The 19,439-nt window shown below is 40.4% G+C and overlaps 1 protein-coding gene across 6 annotated transcripts in view; it reads left to right on the plus strand.

Annotated features, from left to right (window-relative positions):
* Positions 1-19,439, plus strand: part of LOC113582898 (calcium-activated potassium channel subunit alpha-1-like) — a 103,054-nt gene that overhangs the window by 64,832 nt on the left and 18,783 nt on the right. For all 6 annotated transcript variants that reach the window (XM_035533367.2, XM_081697461.1, XM_035533368.2 and 3 more), the window contains 3 exons: positions 98-124; positions 3,656-3,755; positions 16,015-16,111. In XM_035533367.2, coding sequence (XP_035389260.2) covers positions 98-124; positions 3,656-3,755; positions 16,015-16,111 — 224 coding nt within the window. The remainder of the gene's footprint in view (positions 1-97; positions 125-3,655; positions 3,756-16,014; positions 16,112-19,439) is intronic.

Genomic DNA, 19,439 nt, shown 5'->3' on the forward strand with positions numbered 1-19,439 from the left:
AGTCATGTCTGTGACTTGCCTTATTTGTTCCACTGTTCATCGATTCATTAGCAACACATTACACCTGATAACTTTTTTGTTTGTCTTTTTTTTGCAGCTAACTCTAATGGATATGCCAAATCCAGTAAGTTCGTTTCCCTCCATTTGTTTCTTATTATTTGTATGTCATTTCCCTTCAACCCAATAGCTTCCTCCTAGAGGAAGCTTGCCCCAATTTTCCAAATTTTCCATTGGCCTTTGACACTGTCTGAAGAAGCTATATTTTTCATAAACAAAAATATGCTTCATTGTATAAGTCCATTTCTCTTAATGTAATTCAACTGTGTATATATCCAAGAGTTAATCTTCAGTTTACTGGAAGTGAATCTAATTCATTTGAATAGTAATATATAGCATATTCCTAGTAATATAGTAATAGTAATATATAATTTATTTTTTTGCCTATTATGTTTCTTCTTTCTTTCTTTCTTTATTTATGTTTATTGTTAGTTTGTTTAGATTTATGTTGTGGTGTAGTAAAAAGTAAAAACAGTGAAAAAGAACAGCATTACAGATGGAGTATGTGGGGCAAAATGTGAATGCTCTGTTGGTGTCCAAAGAGTTTAATGCCTTATCGCATTGATTAAAAAAATGACATGAATTATATTGCCAAGTTTGACCCCAGCTTCCTCCTGCATGGATTTCTTCGTCTCTGAATTACTGAAAGACACAAAGACAGATAATACAATGACTGGCAATATCTTCCAGTGTGCTGAGTGGCAAGTTTCATTTTAAAAGCTTGCAGATGGAAGATTTGATAAAACTAAAGTTGTGTCCACATATTTCATTGATCTATCTGTGATCTATCTTTGAACTATCTATCTTTCCACCAAAGCATCAGTCATCTCTCAACTCAGGTTTAGTATATAGATATGTTTAAAGCAGAGCCCAGTGCCAGCATAGAGGCATGTCCACTACAATGGTGGTCAACATACAAAGGTGCCCATAGTAAGATGGTCCATATTGCACAAAGGTACATGGCTATACCTGCATCAACAGTACCATATTTGTTTTATCTCCCCTCAAAAATACTAGTATTTTAATATTGTATGAAAAATTTGAAACTTTGCAATTAATCATTTTTAATTACAGTCTATTATTGCGATTAACTCAATTAATTTAAATTTTTTTTCTACTCGATTGACACCACCACTCAGGACATATTTCCCCACTAATCAGGATGCTAATTTCCAATCTGGTGTCAATCTAAGCTTTGATTTTCAAAAGGTCTTAAATGAATGTCTGTGTTGGGTTTTACCTTTTCGAACAAGGCTATGTAATAACTGTAGGATTGAAACACAAGAATCAGAAAAGACAGAAGCTGATATGTCCTCACTCGTTCCTTTCCCCAACCCACAAGATTCACCCTAATGGTGTATAATGGAAATGAAGGGGCATGCGACAGGTAGATGCTCTCTCTAGGGCACTTCACACAGTCCTTTGTGAAAGATTTGGAGGCAAGCTCAGTTGACTTTGACATTGTATCTAGAATCTCTGTACATCCGATCTCAGCTTAGCATTAGTTTTTGTATTCTCTATTTTTATCTCCACCACAGTGTTCTTGATGGAGACTACCTTGGATGGTTACTTGTTCTAGCTGTTCTATTGAAGCATTTGTTGTTACGATGATGGTAGCATTTGTTGCCATCTTACTGACATATGCAATTGTCAGTAATCCTCCTTGGCCTCCTTACTGTATTGGGATGAGTGGTTCTGAGAGTTATTGGCAAAAAGGTGGTTAGCAGTAGGGATCTCAGGGCCTTCCAGCTCAAAGGGTGCATTTTCAGTAAGAAATGCAAGTACTTAAAGACTTTTATCCTTGTTATGAAAAAAAGTATAAAAATGTAATTGTATGATTAACACAGTTGATTATTGTGATTATTACATCACTGAATAGCAGCAGCTTTCTAAGGCATTCCACAAGTAATGCTGGAAAGGGATATAGAGTGTACATTCAATATGATCAAAAAACTTTAATCAACAATAGTCTACGGTGGAATGTAACACTCATTATAGATTAATTTAGAATAATAATGATTGCTTTGTTGTATTGTTATTTGCTTATTTTGTTTTTAAAATGTCAGTTGTTTACTGCCTATGAATTATTGTAGCTTTAACAACACACCATCAACAGGTTAACGCTTGCACTTGCTCTACCCATGTAGACACTGTTTTGGTACTTTATCGGTGGTGATATGAGAATTATTTTTAAGCCTTAAAACTGTAGTGTTGGTATGCCACAGATATAAAAGGAGCCAAGTAACTCTTCTTCCAACCTCTTTGGTTTGTGGACATGTTTGCACACTTGTGGCATTTTCATGAAGTAGCCACCTTTTCCAACAGTCTGGAACAGGTTCCCCCTTATGCTCAGTACTTACTAGCTGAGTGGCATATATATAAATAAAAGATACTTTTGATTTTTTTAAATGACATTTTATACATTTTTACATTTTATAGTTTTTAAAAAAAATATTTTAAACAGATTAACTTAGAAACTATGTATTTAGTTTAAAAAAGATTTTGAAAAACAAACCTGCACTTTGGTATGTCCAAACTTTTAATTGGTACTATCTGTCATTCATATATGATTGAATAAAGCTGCACTGTTATAAACACTATTTCATGTATAATGTAATTTCTCAGACACTCAGAATTTATGAAAAAATATAATTTTTAAAAATGTTCATGAAAGTGGATTCAAAACTGGACACTGGACAGTGGATGTCATGTGACCATATGGATTGTCGTGATTAGTTTGCTTAATGTGTAGCATACTGATCAGAACACATCAATTATAATTCAGTGCTACACATTTTAATTCATTAACAATTACTTAATACATTTACTTCAATTGCTTTTGAAGTTCTAGAATGTGAAAACAGTTTATATTAGAAAAAGCAGATATTTAAATAAAAACATTCATCCCATGGGGTTTTAAAGTTCCTTGTGTACTTCAATAAAGCAGTAAATTATGAGAGGCCATGCCTGTGTTGTTTTTATCATAGGTAAAAGCGTGAAAGTGGAGTGCCTCACTCATTCTTACTAATGCCTTAATGCAGAAATTGCCTACTATATTACTTACAAGAGATGCAATCATCTTTAAATTGAAAAACCCAGAGAAGGCTTCCTGATCAGTTTGGTGAACATCTTTGGACCATGGGAATTAAGGATTTGTCAGTTCCAGTGCCAAGGCATAGTAATGCTAATGGACATTGCATTAATGACATCTGTTTGTATTGCCAGTTGTTGCTATGGCAGAAATGAAATTGGGAACCTCAAAGAAAAAGAACTGAACTAAACTCTTTGAACTTTAGAACCACATAACATTAATATTATAATTTAAAAATCTACTTTTCAAATTTAAACTGGTTCTGCCTCTTTTCAAGTCTTATAGAGTCTGGCAATAAACAGCTTGAAAAATGTATCATTTGCCAGATATGCTGGTGTGTTCATACTATTTCTAACTCTAGTGAGTGATATTAGAATCAAAATTTTTCATCAGACTTGTTAGCTTCTGAAAATCAGTACTGTAATGGTGACAGCATTTTCATGTTGGTTGGGCTGTGCAGGTCAAATAAGCAGGTTAGTTTGGTAACTGATGCCTGTGTTGTTGCAGTTGATGAGTGGGAATCCCCTCTGTCATCTAAGAACAAACAACAGAATAAAGAAAATAAAGAAATGAGGATGTCAGTCAACTCTTCTCCACAAAATAGAAGGTAACACTGTGTGTGTGTGTATGTGGTAACACAGCTGTAGAAAATAGAACCTTCTCTGACAAAATCATTTTTGCTCTGCCTCATCACCTATTACTTGTGGGGTACTTCAGGGTTCTATTTTGGGTCCTGTATTGTTGTGTTATACATGCTTCCTCTTGGGTTGATTTTTTTAGAAGTGCAAAATTCCATATCACTGTTATGCAGGTGATGACACACAGCTCTTCCTTCTACTTAAGCCCTATGTGCACCTCCAGTTTTTGAATGATTTGTACTTGTTCACTTTAACACTAGTTATCTGAAATTGTACACCTAGCACAATAATCATTCAGGATTCAAACTGAGGTAGATATGTGGGGCAAGACATCCATTCACATCCAAGCTTATTTTTCCATCATTTAGGCTCCATTTGAGCTCAGCTAATACAGAGGAATTTGCCAAAAAACAAAGTGCTTTTTATTTGGAGGGTGTATAATGTGTACTTGGATGCTGGATATTCATTTTCAGTCAGGCTCTACATTTCCTGATCCATCAGGGTCTTGAACAATTTTGAGCATATACAAGAAATTACTCAGGAGCTACACAGTATTTTCCACTAGACATCTCTAAAGTGTACCAAAACCTCTCCAAATGCATACAGTCATCAGTCACTTATACATCAAGTGTGCAAGATTTTTTGCTAAAACATCACAATGTTCAATGTTCAAGAACCTACTAAAAGACAATATTAGCTTCATTATAGCTTCATTGCTAAAGGCTAAACAATATTATCTTAATTGCTATTAGCTTCATTGCTATTAGGCTAAAATATTATCCTGGGGAAAATACTGTAAATGCTGTAATACTGTAAAGAAATAGTATGCTTTCTCAATTATGCTTACAGTTTGTGGTAGGATTATGAATTTTTTCGTCAGAGAATGGAAACATCCACTTATTTGCGATGCAAGCAGCATAGCTATTCTATCATAGCTAGACACTGAACCGTCTCTCAGCTTCCAGCTTATAACTACACCCAAACAACTCCACATATACTGCAGCTAAAATAAGCCTCTTCATTTTCATAATGTCCAAAGGTATTGGCGATTAAATAATTGTTGTCTTTTAGTAACTTGTTTAACAGTGTTGTGATGTTTTACCAAAATAAAATCTTGCACACTCAACATATAATGACTGATGACTGTGTGCATTTGTGTGTACTTTGGAGATGTCTAGGACTGTGTAGCTTCCAAATAATTTCATGTCTCTTAGCTTCTAGCTCATAATTGCACCCAAACAACTGCAGATAAACTTCAACTAAAATAAGCCTCTTCCTTTATATGATGTCCAAAAGTATTGGCGATCAAACTATTCAATAAAAAAACAATATCCATGACTGCATCAGTTTCCCCAAACAGGATCACACTCATGCACTACACTTTATGTGATTAGAAAGCATAAGCAACGTTTTGCTGTGCGCAAGGATCTATCGCATGTAGTGGGTAACCATATAAGGCAAGTGAGATTTCTACATTTTTGTCTAAGCCTCCTCTATTTGTGGCAACAGCTGCCAATCATGGCAATTGGACCTGGAACACTTGTGAAGTAATTTGATACCCCCCCTCCCCTTCCCCCTTAAGAAGCATTACCCCCTAACTTACTCGAGTCCATGTGAGTAAAGCCTCTAAAGATCAAGTACACTCATAAGGCTCTATCTAAGAATCTAGCTAGACAAAAAGTACTAACTCCTAAGGCCCTATTCAAAGAACCTGGGACAGGATACATTCAAACTCAACACCCAATCTCAAAGAGAGCCTACAACTGTCAATGACTGTACAAACTCAGAGCCCTTCAGAGCTGTGTCTACCATGTCGCATGTGGTGACTACTGACCAGGACACCAGACGGCACAACACATAAATGACAGAGGTATTTAAAAAGAGGTTGATTGTCCCATTGGCCAATCGGGTCATCTGTGTTAAAATAATATCGCACATTATCACTACCTAACATGATTTCGCAAATAAGCTTATTCAACTCATTTGAAGCTAGTCCTCAAACAGGTAACAAGTATAATAATAAAGTTCATAAATGCATTTCTAAACATCGGGATCCAACATCCAGTCAGGAAGAGGGTTTAAGTCTGGTTCCTCGTCCGGGTCGAAGTCATCCTGCAGCTCTAGGGCATCTATCTTCCCGTTATTTTAGGGAAATGACAACAGTTCTGGAGCGACTAGTCAGGCTACAAGCCTGGAACAACAGGACAACACACACGGAGCAAAACACAAAAGCAATAACATCACACAGATGAAAATTTGAAGTAACATCTGGCCCAATGGGCCCCACTGCTGCTGAAGTTGTGATAACCAAGATTCTACTTCTAGAGAGGGAGGTAGACCATCTCTCATGGCCGTAATTAAATCAGTTAATTAATGATGACCATCTGGAATGTGTTGGGCAACAGTCATTGCCCAACACTTTGCACACTCCCCCTTCCTTTGCTAAAATTGTGTTGAGAACAAGCCTGTGTTGAAGCACAGCGGTGCGAATGGCAGACAATTCCCTGTCTATTGTTCCTAAACCCATTTCAGTTTCATTTGCTAAAAGTTGTGTCTGCCATGCCAGCCTTTTTAATTATTGCAAGGTAGCAGCAGTGCTGCCACCAGGTAGTAGGGCCCAACCCATTGTTGCTCCCGGGGTTGTCCAGGGGTCCCACAGATGATACCCATGCCACCAGTGAGTGGTCACTTCTCATTTTGTCCTGCTTGAGCTTTTGTCCTGAATTTTCTCCGATGGAATAAGGACTCTAACGGGGGGGGGGAGCAACACCCGTCCCAATCTGGTGGGATGATATGATGGGCATGCCATCTGCATGCCCAAGCAGCCCCGGGCAGAGTTCGAAAAGTAATGTTGCATGTCCATGAAATGTTATCTGAGGTGCATTGTGTGTCATTGTTTATTATCCTGGTGAGGCAGTTGCTAACCCCCACCCTCATCCAACCTACTCTACAGATGCAGGTTTCACCCCTTTTCTGTGGTATTTCAACCCTGATTGTGGGGGGGTTTGTACAGCCCTGTTCTTGCCCTGTCTTGATAGGTGTAGCTGCTTGGGGTGGTGCCATTTTGTACTAATGCTCCGGCATGAAGGAGTCGTCTCATGCCTTGTGGAAGGGAATTCTTTCCCAGAGCGCCATTTACCACGGGAACCCATTTAAATGGTTTGCTGGCCCATTTGTATGCCATTTGCTGACATATCCAGCAGGGACCACTGGTATTCAGCTGACTATGATGCAGGAGTGCCAATGCACAGGCTATGTTTCCGTTGCATCTGGCTAGCGCGTGCTGGGCTAGTCCTGGAGTGTGGGGATGTTCGCCATCGAGGTCAGACCCCTCTGCCCCTAGGTCATCCCCGTACTCTGGTTCTATTTCCTCAGTCATAGACAGTTGCAGACTCTCCTGTGGTGGAGGAAAACTGATCAGTATGGTGAACCTTTTAACCTATCTGTCTGCCCCTGCCGTTTCTACACCACACAAGTACACGTCTGCATCCGAGAGGAGGACCGGATCGAAGGTGTAGGTCATGGGTCCATATCTCCCCCGGTCTCTGCAGTGCCTTGGTTACCTTGCACCGAGGTTCCTGACAGTTGGCAGTTACTGCCTCTTTAGCATAACCGTTACCCAGCGCTACCATCACAACATCTTTCCAGTCACATGGGTCTCTACACAAATAATTTGGCTCCCCGTTTCCTAAGGGAGTGGCACAAGTGATGAGCCCTTTGGTGCCATTAATGAGGATATATTGGGAGGTGGATGTTCCCAATATCTCTGTGCCCAAACTTGTCAGTTTCAATAGCAAGAGGAGCAGCATCCTGTTGAGGGGTGAGGGTTAACAAATCTTGATTCCCTCAGGATGAGAGGGCAGCATGTGGCCTTTTCCTTCCTTTTCCTCCCTTTTCCTTCCTTACCTTATCACCCCTCAGGATCAGGAGCTCTTTTACAATGCAATGCGTGCATCCAAGTTTTCCTTCCTTGTGTCTTAACTGCGGTGTGAGTAGTTAGGAGAACCTGCGCTGGTCCCAGCCACCGTGGTTTGTTCCACCGGCTTCTTCTAAGGTCCTTAATCACCACCCAGTCCCCAGACTTCAGGTCATGGATTGGTCCGTCTGCTTCACCTGGAGCCGGACCTGAGAAAGAGATGCATGCAGTCTAATACAATAAGAAAGCATGATGTCAGATATGGCTCCTTCCAGCTGGTTATTTGCTCCCATTCCTGTGAATCCTGCATTTGGTGGGCGTCTGAACAGAATCTCATGCAGACTAAGACCATGCTTTGCCTTTGGTTCCATCCTCATGCTCATGAGCACCAGTGGGAGTTGCCTTAGTCCATGCCAGGCCTGTCTCCTGACATGTTTTTGCTAATTTGGATTTGAGTGTGCCATTTTCCCTTTCCACTGCTCCGCCACTAGCGGGGTGGTAGGCACAATGCTGGTGCATGTCTATGCCTTAGTATTTGCTTAGCATGTCTAATGCCTGATTCACGAATGGGGTACCGTTATCGCTGGAGATTCTGTTGGGAATTCCCCACCTGGGAATAATTTCGGTCAACAAAGCTTTTGCCACCACCTACATGTCTTGCTTCCCTATAGGAAACACTTCCACCAATTTAGAAAACATACATACGATAACAAGGCAGTATTTTTTCATGGTGTTAATTCTATGAAGTCCATTTGCAGGTGTTGGAATAGTTCTCGCGGAGGAGGGTGTGCCACCTGAGGCACTGATTGTCCTCGTCCTACATTGTTCTGTGCATATATAATGCAGTGGCTACAAACATTTTTAGAGTAAGTTGTAAACCCCTTTGTATACCAATGTTTCATTATTTGTTGTGTCATCCCCCCTTTGGTAGCCATAAGGAAACATGTAGCATGGTAGGCAAGGTTTGCCATCGGGTCCACACCATATGTTATCACTGAGAGTGCATCCAGCCCTTTTCCAGGTGGCCTTTTCTTCTGCTGCATTCGGGATATTTTGAGAGTGGGAGTAATGTGAACGGACATGGCTTGCAGTGTCACTGGAAGCCTGGTGGTTCTTTTTGCTGTCAAGTCAGCACAGTGATTCCCTTTTGACACTTTGTGCCTTTAAACACAGCTATAGCAGTTGGTAAAGTGATCGCATCTAGCAGGGCCGCAACAAGGTGATGGTGCTGAATATGTTGCCCTGAACTAGTGAGGAATTTTTGCTGTTTCCAAATCATGCCAAAATCATGCACTACACCAAAGGTGTAGCGACTGCCTGTATAAATGGTGACGGTTTTATCTTTAGCAATTTTACAGGCCCCTGTTAGTATGATCAGTTTATCTTCCTTGGCTGAATAATGTGAGGGCAGTGGTTCTCCCTTAACAGTACTATGTGCAGTGACTACTGCATACCCGACCTGCAGCTTCCCTGTCTCTGGGTCTGATGACCGAATCAGGATTCTCAAGGGGCTCGTCCTGGAGGTCAACCCTAGGGGAACAGAGATGATTTGTTAGTGTCACACAATCATGTGGCTCCCCGTCCTCCGGCGTAGGGAGGAGTGATGCTGGGTTCAGCGTTGTACATCGCTGAACCATTGCATTAGGCAATTCCAGCAACGCGGTTTGATATTTTAGCCATTGCTGTGCAGTGAGGTGTGATGTCTTGTGGTTGTTAACAAGTGCATGTACAGCATGTGGCACCAGCAGGGTTAGTGGGGTGTACCCCTCGATGACTCGTGACACGGCCAAGGCCTTTTTAGCTGCCGCTACTGCCCTTAGGCATGCTGGCAGGCTTGCAGCCACAGGGTCTAGTTTACAGGAATAGTAAGCAACTGGCCTATTTCTGTCTCCATGCTTCTGCAGGAGGACTAACGTCATACACCCATTTTGTTTGTCAACTGTCTGGGTAAACGGCTTGTCCGGATTTGGTATACCTAAGGTGGGTGTGGTTTGGAGGGACTGTTTTAACCCCACAAATGCTTCCTCTGCCTCTGGGGTCTATTCCACTTTGGTTTGAGATCCCCCTGTTGGGACTATAGCTCTCAATGGGGCTTCCAATTGTGCATAATTAGGAATGAAGGTGTGGCAGTATGAGCACGTTCCTAGGAATGAAAGCAGCTGGCATTTGGTGGTGGGCCTTGGAATGCGAGTGATCACTGATGAATGGTCAGTGGCTAATGCCTTCCCTTCTCAAGAAATCATTTGACCCAAGAATTTTACTACTGGCTGTACAAATTGTAACTTCGACCTACTGGCTCAGTGGCTAGTCTCGGCCAAATGCATGAGTAAGCACAAGGAATCTCTTTCACTCTGTTCCTGCGTGGGAGCAGCCAGAAGTAAATCATCAACATACTGCAATAGCACACTGCCCTCTGATAACAGGAGTGGCGCTAGGCTGTCTCTGAGGGCATCATTATAAATAGTGGGAGATTCACAATACCCCTGACACAAGCATGTGTACATATAAGGTTTTCCCTCACATTGAAAGGCAAACCAATACTGGCTATCTTTATGCACTGGAATACTGAAAAAGGCGTTAGCTAGGTCCATGATGGGTTTGGGACATTTGGGGTCTTTGTCTAACTGCTGCATTGACTGCTTGGAGGTCCTGTACAAACCTCCATTCGTTACGACCTGGTTTTTTAACAGGGAAAATTGGTGTTCATACAGGCGAATCCGGGCATGGCACTATCACTTCCTGCTTCTCTGAATACTGGTTTAATGGCTTCTGGTTTCAGGGCAAACTGACATTGCTTGGGCCTGTAATCTGATTTAGGTGTGATTTTTTTTTTACTGGTGCTACCCCTTTAATCAACCCTACATCATTCTTCCCTCATGCCCACAACACATTGGGAACCTTTTTTAGGAGGGGGGACTCAGGAAGAGGATTGGAAGCCTGTTCCTGCCATCCCCTGTGTTCTTCTTTCACCTCTACATGTTTTGTAACCTTGAGGGTAAATTGCACCTTGTGTCTTCTTGTTCCCATGCAGCTATTTACCTCCTCTCCCTGCTCATTAATTTCCCATGTACCTTCCTGTTCTGCTCTTACCCAAGGCCCCAAATTTTCCCGTTCGAAGCCTCTCGGTTTTGTGATTGACACATGAAAATGTGAGAGTGCCACGGCAAAACACTCCTTTTTGTAAGTAGGCGGGCCTTCAGCTAGTATCACTGAGGCTGCGCACTTCCCCTTTCCCCAGTACACGTAATCGAGGCAAATTACCTCTCCTGGGAGCTCCTTGCCGAACCACTCCCTTTCATACTCATGATCAGGCCCTGCGGACACATATGTGGTACAGTGCAGGTTTTCTAGTTTTATTACTTCTACCCCTTTTTGTTCGCTTTGTTTGAGGATATCTGACGTCTGCACATAGTCAGTTCTGGTGGGTTCCTGTGCAATCAGCCACCAGTATGAGTACAGTGGTTCAATTTGATCAGAGTACATCTGTTGCGCTGTTGGCTCAATTACCTTTATGCCCTCTGGTTTGGACTCGATTACGATGCATAGCTTGTGCATCAAATCTTACCTCAACAGATTTACTGGACACACTGTGGACATTAAGAATGCATGGGTGAAATTTTGACCCCCTTCACTTTGGCAAGGGAGAGGGTGTAAATAATGTTCTAGGGTAGTGTGTCCAGGGGCCCCTACCGTAGTCAATGTTTTCCCAGATAATGGGACATTTAATTCCCTAGCCTGAATTACAGATTTAGCAGCACCTGAATCCACCAGGAATGACATACGTATACCCTGCACTGTTAGGGATAGTTGCGGCAAGCAAGAGTAAGGAGGTGTGGTATACTTAAGATAGGAGGGAGAGAGAATGCAGTGTGTGTGCTGGGAGGGTGCGGTGTGCATGATGTGTGTGTGCTCTTATCTGTAGCTGTGGTTGACCCGTCCCCGACTCTGCCCCATCAGTCTGCTTCCTCGCCACAGCCCCGCTCCTTCCGTGTTTTACAGTCTCTTGTGAAGTGCCCTTTCTTTCAACACGTGTAGCACCGTCGTCCTTTCACCGTCGTCCTGCTCTGAGCCCCCTCTTCCTCTTCCTCTTCCTCTTCCACAGCCTCGTCCTCGACCACCGCCTCTGCCTCTCTGTCCTGCGACAGCTTGATACATTGTGAGGGCTGCTTGATGTGCCTCATTCTCTTTCCTCATTTGTTTTTTATCTGATACGGTTCTCAGCTGTTTTTCAGAGTGGATGGCATATTGCTCGTTAGTGCTCATGGGGGCCGTTTCCCACCTGACGCATAGCTTGCATACCTCTTTTCTGATTTGGTCTCGCAGATTGTTCATGAAGCTATTGCGGAGGTGGGCTTCCCGTGCTGAGACCTCAGCTGGTCCCACTGCCATCTTGTCCCGTCTTTCTATTCCACAGTGGGTAGTGTGGATTTCTATGAGTCTGCCACAGTATTCTGCCACATTCTCCTCTGGCCCTTGTCTGCAGCCAGCCAGCTATGATGGCAGTGTTAACTCGTATTGAGAATGCCATGGTTGCGCGTCCGTGGCTGACTATCGAGAGCAGCCGCGTGCATAGCTGCAATGGCGCTCATATAATACAGAAGAAAATGTCAAAAAACAAAAAAACACCTTTGAATTTTGGGGTTTATACATGTGTCTATTTATGCTGGAGATTCATTTTCAGTCATGCTCCACATTTCCTAATTCACTAGGATATTGTAAAACAACATGCATAATTTGAAGCAAATATTTTCCACTAATCTATTCAGGCGTCTCCAAAGTGCCCAAAACCTCTGCAAAGTGCCCAAATAAAAAAAAAAAAGTCCCTGGTCACTATGTGAGTGTGCATTTTTATTTTTATGATAAAAACAAGTAAATTTCTTCAAAGGAATCAGAAAAAATATAAAACATAGCAAGTATTAGCAAAAACTATTTACATAAATTTATCTCTATTGGGTCTCTATTAGGTCTTTGGGTCATACCACTCAGTAGATAGCTCACACACCGGAACAGGGAAGCACCCCTGGTCTCTGCTCTGGGACATGAGGGGGAGATGAAGAGGCACTTGGTGCTTCTGCCCGTGGGGATTCCTGTGATCGCCCAACACCAGCCAGCTGTGAACACAACACCTCCCTGAAAGCACTTTTGGTTGAGGGGCTTCTGCCAGTGCCATCTCTTTCTGAATGATGCTGTTCACCACCGCAATATCTATGAAATGTAAAAACAACTTCATATACCAGCGCCTGGTCTTCTATGTCACGAAGAAGTATTTTATGAGGACATCCGACAAGTCAACTCCTCCCATAAACTTGTTGTATGCCTTCACAGTGTCTGGTACAGGGATCTGTTGGGTGGACGAGGTGCAACTTTTAGTTTTGACCTGTCGCTGCAGTTTTCCCACTGTATGCTTTGTGGACAGTGGGGCACATTGTGACATCTTGTGTGTCCCTCCACTTCACAAACAGCAGCGGGCCATCCCTGATCCATCTCATATTGCCACGGGCAGCTTGTTTTGGCAGGGCATTGGCAGATGTTTTGGGAAAACCTCTTCTATTCTCCAGGATGGTTTCACAAGCCCCAAAACCAATTCCGCACAAGTGACAGAATAGCAGCGAACTAGTGTTAAAATTGTCCACATATACTGTGCAGGTATGCACTGATGGCCTCATACTGCTTCCCAGTCATCACAGAAGGAGGAATTGGGTGACAATGCAAATTATCCTTCCTCTACAAGTCCTGAATAGCCAAAGGCTTCATTAGTCCAAAATAAATTACAGTGCTGATAAAGTGAAGCAGTTCATCAGCATTAATGTCAGTTCACTGCCTCTTCATGCCCTACTTTGTTCTCCGTGCTGTGCTATATACTTTTTGGTGTTGTTGCATAGCGTCAGGAGCATTTCTTCTCTGAAGAACAGATGGAATATGTCACAAGGGCTGTCCCTCTGAAAATCCAGCTGAAGTCCTGGGGTCCTCCTGAGACAAAACTGCAATGGAGGAGGCTGCTCGTCTTCCTCCGAGGTGTCACCCAATCAAGATCCCAATGAACTAGAATGATGTTGAAATACAGGGATCAATGCTAATGCCTAGTGCAAAATAGTGCAAAATATACATAAGCTCTATCTCCGACAACGTATATTGTGATACGCATGGCCCTCCCCCACTCTGTAGTGTATCATTCAAAGCAAATGAGGTATCAATGTTTTCGTCTGACAGAATACTATTTGCTGAAAGTGGTTTCAATCATTTTGGTTTCGATGGCCCATTACTGCAAGCTCTTTCGATAGGCCAACCATGAACAGCAACGTAATACAGAATCTTGCCATAGGTAGAAAGACAAAGCAATCAAAGAAAATAGTTATTTGATGGACCAATAACAAACACAGAATCTAAGAAAGAATGGTCTAATACTCTACTCAGGAACAATTTTAGGTTAGTAACATGCATTTTGTGGTAACTAAAGGCTTGCATATTTTGTGTTAGGGTACGAAGGAAATGAACATGTTTTCATGCATGTGAAGTGAAGAAACTAATAAAGGGTTTTACTAGCATTCTATATACTTTCTAAACATGTCACACAGTTTATTTGATAGTAATTGGTAATTGAATTTTCTGTGACAAAATCTGAAGTTGTCATATCCTGGAAGCATGTTTTAAAAGGCCATTTAAAAGGACAGGCACAATTGTTGTGGAAATTTACTAGAAAACCGCAGTGTATTCAGCGTGAGATTTCTGGTGAATGGATGCATGTAGATGGCTGAAAATCCGTAAGCAGGTACTTGCATTAGTCCTAAGAAATGTTATGTTAATAAATGTACTGTACATTAAGAATATTCAATGGTATCAAGTGATTATTTTGAGTATGCCAGTTTGGGCCCGCTGGCGGACCCACTAGGGGGCGTTACTGCATTATAAATTTAACTCCCTTTCACAAAACAGAAATACAACAAAGGCAAAAAGAACACAGCACCCACCCCTACAACTCCAAACAAAAAAATGGAAAAGAATGATACTCGCAATATGTCTGACAAACTCATCACAAGGGAGTAACACCCCAGCATAATCTTTTAGCCTAATTGCAATGAAGCTAATAGCAATGAAGCTAATATTGTTTAGCTTTTAACAATGAAGCTATAATGAAGCTAATATTGTCTTTTACTAAGTTGAACATTGTTGTGATGTTTTAGCAAAAGCAAATCTTGCACAGTCAATGTATACTGACTGATGACTTTGCATGCATTTGGAAAGATTTTTGGACACTTTAGAGATATCTAGCACACTTAGTGGAAAATATTGTGTAGTTCCTGAATAATCTCATGTTTCTCAGTTTCTAGTTCATAACTGCACCCAAAGAATTCCACATAAATTTCAGCTAAAATAAGCCTCTTCCTTTCTATGATATCTGAAATTATAGGCAATCAAATTTTTCAATAAAAACAATATTTATGACTGCATCCGTTTCGCCAAACAGTGTCACACACATACGCTACACTTTATCTGATTACAATGCATAAGTGATGTTTTGCTGTGCACATGGCTCCCTTGATGTATACTATGTAGCTACTTAGTAATTTCATGTATATGCTCAAAATTGTTCACTTCATATTGACAAGACCCTGGCGAATGAGGAAATGTTAAGCATGACTGAAAATTAATCTACAGCATCCAAATACACATTATAAACCCCCAAAATAAAAGGCACTTTTTTTTTTTCTTTTTTTTTTGACATTTTCTTATGTATTGATGAAAATGATCTTAAATTGAACCTAAATGATGGAAAAATAAGCCTGGACGTGAATGGATTTCTTTGACCAAATGAAAATACAAATGAAGTAATCTGGATGAATAATGCAAATTAATAAAGAGCAAGTAATGAAAGAATAATGCAACAACAGATAACGGGAGCAAATGTCACAGAGATTATTAAAATAATCATATGTTACTGGTTGATTATCATTTGACATCATAGTAGATTAAATGGCAAGTTGTTACTTTGTTACTTTATGAATCTGTGGGGTCTATGGGAATCACTCAGCAAAGTGAAAATAAATGAAACAACAAAGGAGACACTGAAGGTGATATGGAGAGAGAGCTCAAAACAGGGAGAAAAATAGAGAAACTATGTGTATGCGCATGCTCACACATGTGTCTTTCCTAGCAGGATCCCTACAACTTAAACAAACTGGAAAGGAGGGAATACATTTGCACCTATTCCACTGGTGGTAGTGGAGTGGTGCTCCCACCATCACCACCATCACAATGGTTTAGACTGCCTTTTTCTCCCTTTCTTCCTGACATGAACCTCTAATGGTCCCCAGACACATGACGGAGGTAATGGATGGCCATGTGAAGAGGTTTGATTCCACAGGAATGTTCCACTGGTGCCCTAGCAAAGACATAGAGGAGGCCATACTGGTGAGTAATTCTGTTGTCGGATGCACAGTGCAGGAGTCATAGTGGTCAGTACTGGTGTCCAGTATTGCTCATAACCTATGACTTACTATGACTGGACTCACATGCTGCTTGTTGTCATTGTAACATGTAAACATAGTAATGAGTGATGCTCTACTCAAGCATGTAATTTTGGATTTCTTGTAATGTGCTTGTAAACAGATTTTCTTTGGATTGTTGAGCAGAGTGTTCATATAAACAGCTCAGACTTACTCAATAATAGAAATGAATTCAATTAGAAAATCTTTGTATGCAAATACATAGTCATCTCATATGAACCATTGCAGTATGTGGTGTCTGGATTCAAATCATGATATACATAGATGAATACTCATCGCCTTTCAGTGAAATTCACCATTTTAAATATTAGATATGCCACATGAATCAGCAGATTCTAAGATTTCTTTTATGCATTATGTGTGTTAGCTCATTACTGTGCAACAGCGGATGTGCAATGGTGAGCGGTAAGAAGGCAGACGCATGTGCGGAGAAGAGTGAGATTTATTAGGGGCCATTCCAAATTCGGAGTTGTCTGAGCAGTCCAGGATCATTGAGCCAATACGTAGAGTACAGGGATACATGATAAACAAGGGAAGCAGGTTATTAGGGAGGCTAGGAAACATGATGGCTAGGATAAACGTCAAAGCACGGAGTACAAACCTACAGATATGGGCTTTCAAATACATAAATACAGTTATGCAAACATACAAACAAACATTCAAACAGTGAATAGCCAAAACAAAGGGAAGAAGACAGGGTCTAAATTCATGATCTAATGAACACTAAACAAGGCACAGGTGCAAATCATAAACAGTGGAAAACGATACCACGGAATGGAATCAAAACAAAACAAGACAGGGAAACCATGGAACATGGACGATAGGAGGGACCAACTGTGACAAGATGGCATCGCATAAACAATCTGAACATCATAAGACAATCTATTGTAGCTAGCTAACAAGTTTAACATTCCAGATAAGGGATTGTAAATGCATTTTGACAAAGTTAAGTAAATTCTCTGAAGTCCGTTTGAAGCCTCGGGGCATTTTCTCTGTTTTTGCATATTTTTTAATCAATAAAAATGAATAATAAATGAACAAATAATTCTTTTTTGCTGTTATTCTGAATACTGCTTATCTGCACAAGCTTTTCTTTTGCCATCAGTGTTGACTTCACATGAAATGTAAATACATTTACTTCAGCTAGGTCCAGTGACCACTCAAAAACAAATTTAAAATGTATGTAATGTTTATATACATTTTTATTCAAATACTATTACTAAGAATAATTTAGAGGAAGACAACTATTCGCAGATGAGTTATTGAACTCTTAAGACATAAGCCATCATCTTGTAAATTATATCTAGCAGTTGATAATTAGCCTACTAGCTATTCAGAAGTTTATTGAATTTCACTGTCAAATGTGTTTGACCGTAATTGGAATAATGGCTCAGAAATCTATTAAATATAATTCACATTTAATTTAATTGAACAATAATAAAATATGGACAATATATTAGAATATAAAAAAGTAATCAAAAAGCATTATACATTCACTGAACGTCATGAACCCCTCTGGAACCCCTGCAAACTACATGCCCCAGAACCCTCCAGGAGATTTTCCTCGATTAACTTATTAATAAACCCTAAAATGTGCAGGGCAAGTGGTACTTCAGAAACAGTGTTGGGAACTTGTGAAGTATATACAGCTACATTTACACCCATTGCTTATTTTATCTGGCCCTCTTACCATATAGGTGCATTTTGAACATCTGCGCTTTAAGGTATCGTTTATATTCATGTACTTTATTCATTCTCTTAAAATGCTATTTAGTACTTTATTTCTTTAAAATATTACATACAGAAATGTATAAGTATTAGAATATGTCCCATACTTGTTGTTTTCTGTTAATTTTAGTCTTATGTGCACTGTCTAGCACGAGGAAAACAATGTAAAAGAGACTAAATACTAGCTATGCAACAAATTTTATCCAAAGTTTTATCCAGATTTGTCCAAAGAAACTGTTTGAGATGACTACTGTTTTGTTTCTTGAAGAGAGAATCTGCTGCCTGTTATGGACTGAGAAAGAGAGAATCTTGCCAATACAACAGCGACACCAGCAGATGCACCACAGTTTTGCGTTCCCTGGTTTCCTTTATACCATCAAACATAACTCAGAGCCTCACTAGAGATCCACTGAAAGAGAAAGGGTTACAATGATTCAAGTGGATCAGATATTAGTATACACTATGTACACTTACTGTCCTATTTAGTTAGAAACCACATCTTGTCTGTTGCACAGTTTGTCTTAATCACCATCTAGTCCCTCATCTGACCACAGGACCACTCACTGTTGGCTGGGTATTTTTGGTAGGTAGGCTATTCTCAGCCCAGCAGTGCTACTGTTGCTAAAAGCAGAAACTGTAGAAAATGCACATATATGCTAAGTGGACCTGATAAAATGGATGATAAGTGTATATACAAGGTATGTGTATCTAATAAAATAGCCGCTGTGTGTTTAGATTATTTACTGACTTTATTAATTGTGATACATTTAAAATTATAGATTTTGAACTTTATAAAATGTTTAGATTGAGCCCTTAAACCATTACTGCTGTATCACCAAAGATGTCCACACCTTCTCCTTGTACTGAGATGGAGTTAGTGACCTAAGACCAGACTACAGGCTTTCCAGTCAGACAATGACAGCTTTTCTACATCCTCTCATCAAGATCATGGATGTGGTCTTGAGCTGGACTTTCTTGTTTTTCTATTTTTGTTGGCAAGCAAACTTTGTAACAGGTAGTATCCAGAGCCTTTGACATAGCCTGCTCTTCAGTGCATAACATTGTTCACAGAGTTGTAAAAAAATGTATAAATATTAGAGCACAGGTTATCTATTTCCCATCAGTAGAGGAGCTGCATGACAGCTTGGTTACATCTTGTAGGCTCCACAACCTTTAATGAAGCCATGGGCATCACTGATGGCTGCCAAGTAAGAATAAAACCTTCGAGTACAGATGCTCAGCGCTACTTGAATCACAAACTCTTTTATTATTTTAGAAGTGGCAAATAGAGCTGTTTTACATGTGGCTAACACAACTATGTTAGTTATAGCTAATATTGCTGTTTGAGTTATAGCTAACAGTTTTTTAATGTTATAACTAAAATATATTTCAGTTATAGCTGCAACTGTTGTTTTTGTTATAGATAATAGAGCAGTTTTAGTTATGGCTAACAGGGCTGTTTTAGTTATAGCCAACAGAGCTCTGTTGTTTATAACTGTTTATTT

The sequence above is a fragment of the Electrophorus electricus genome, chromosome 15 (assembly GCF_041902795.1).
Source record: "Electrophorus electricus isolate QZ-2024a chromosome 15, ASM4190279v1, whole genome shotgun sequence".
Classification (NCBI taxonomy): Eukaryota; Metazoa; Chordata; class Actinopteri; order Gymnotiformes; family Gymnotidae; genus Electrophorus; species Electrophorus electricus.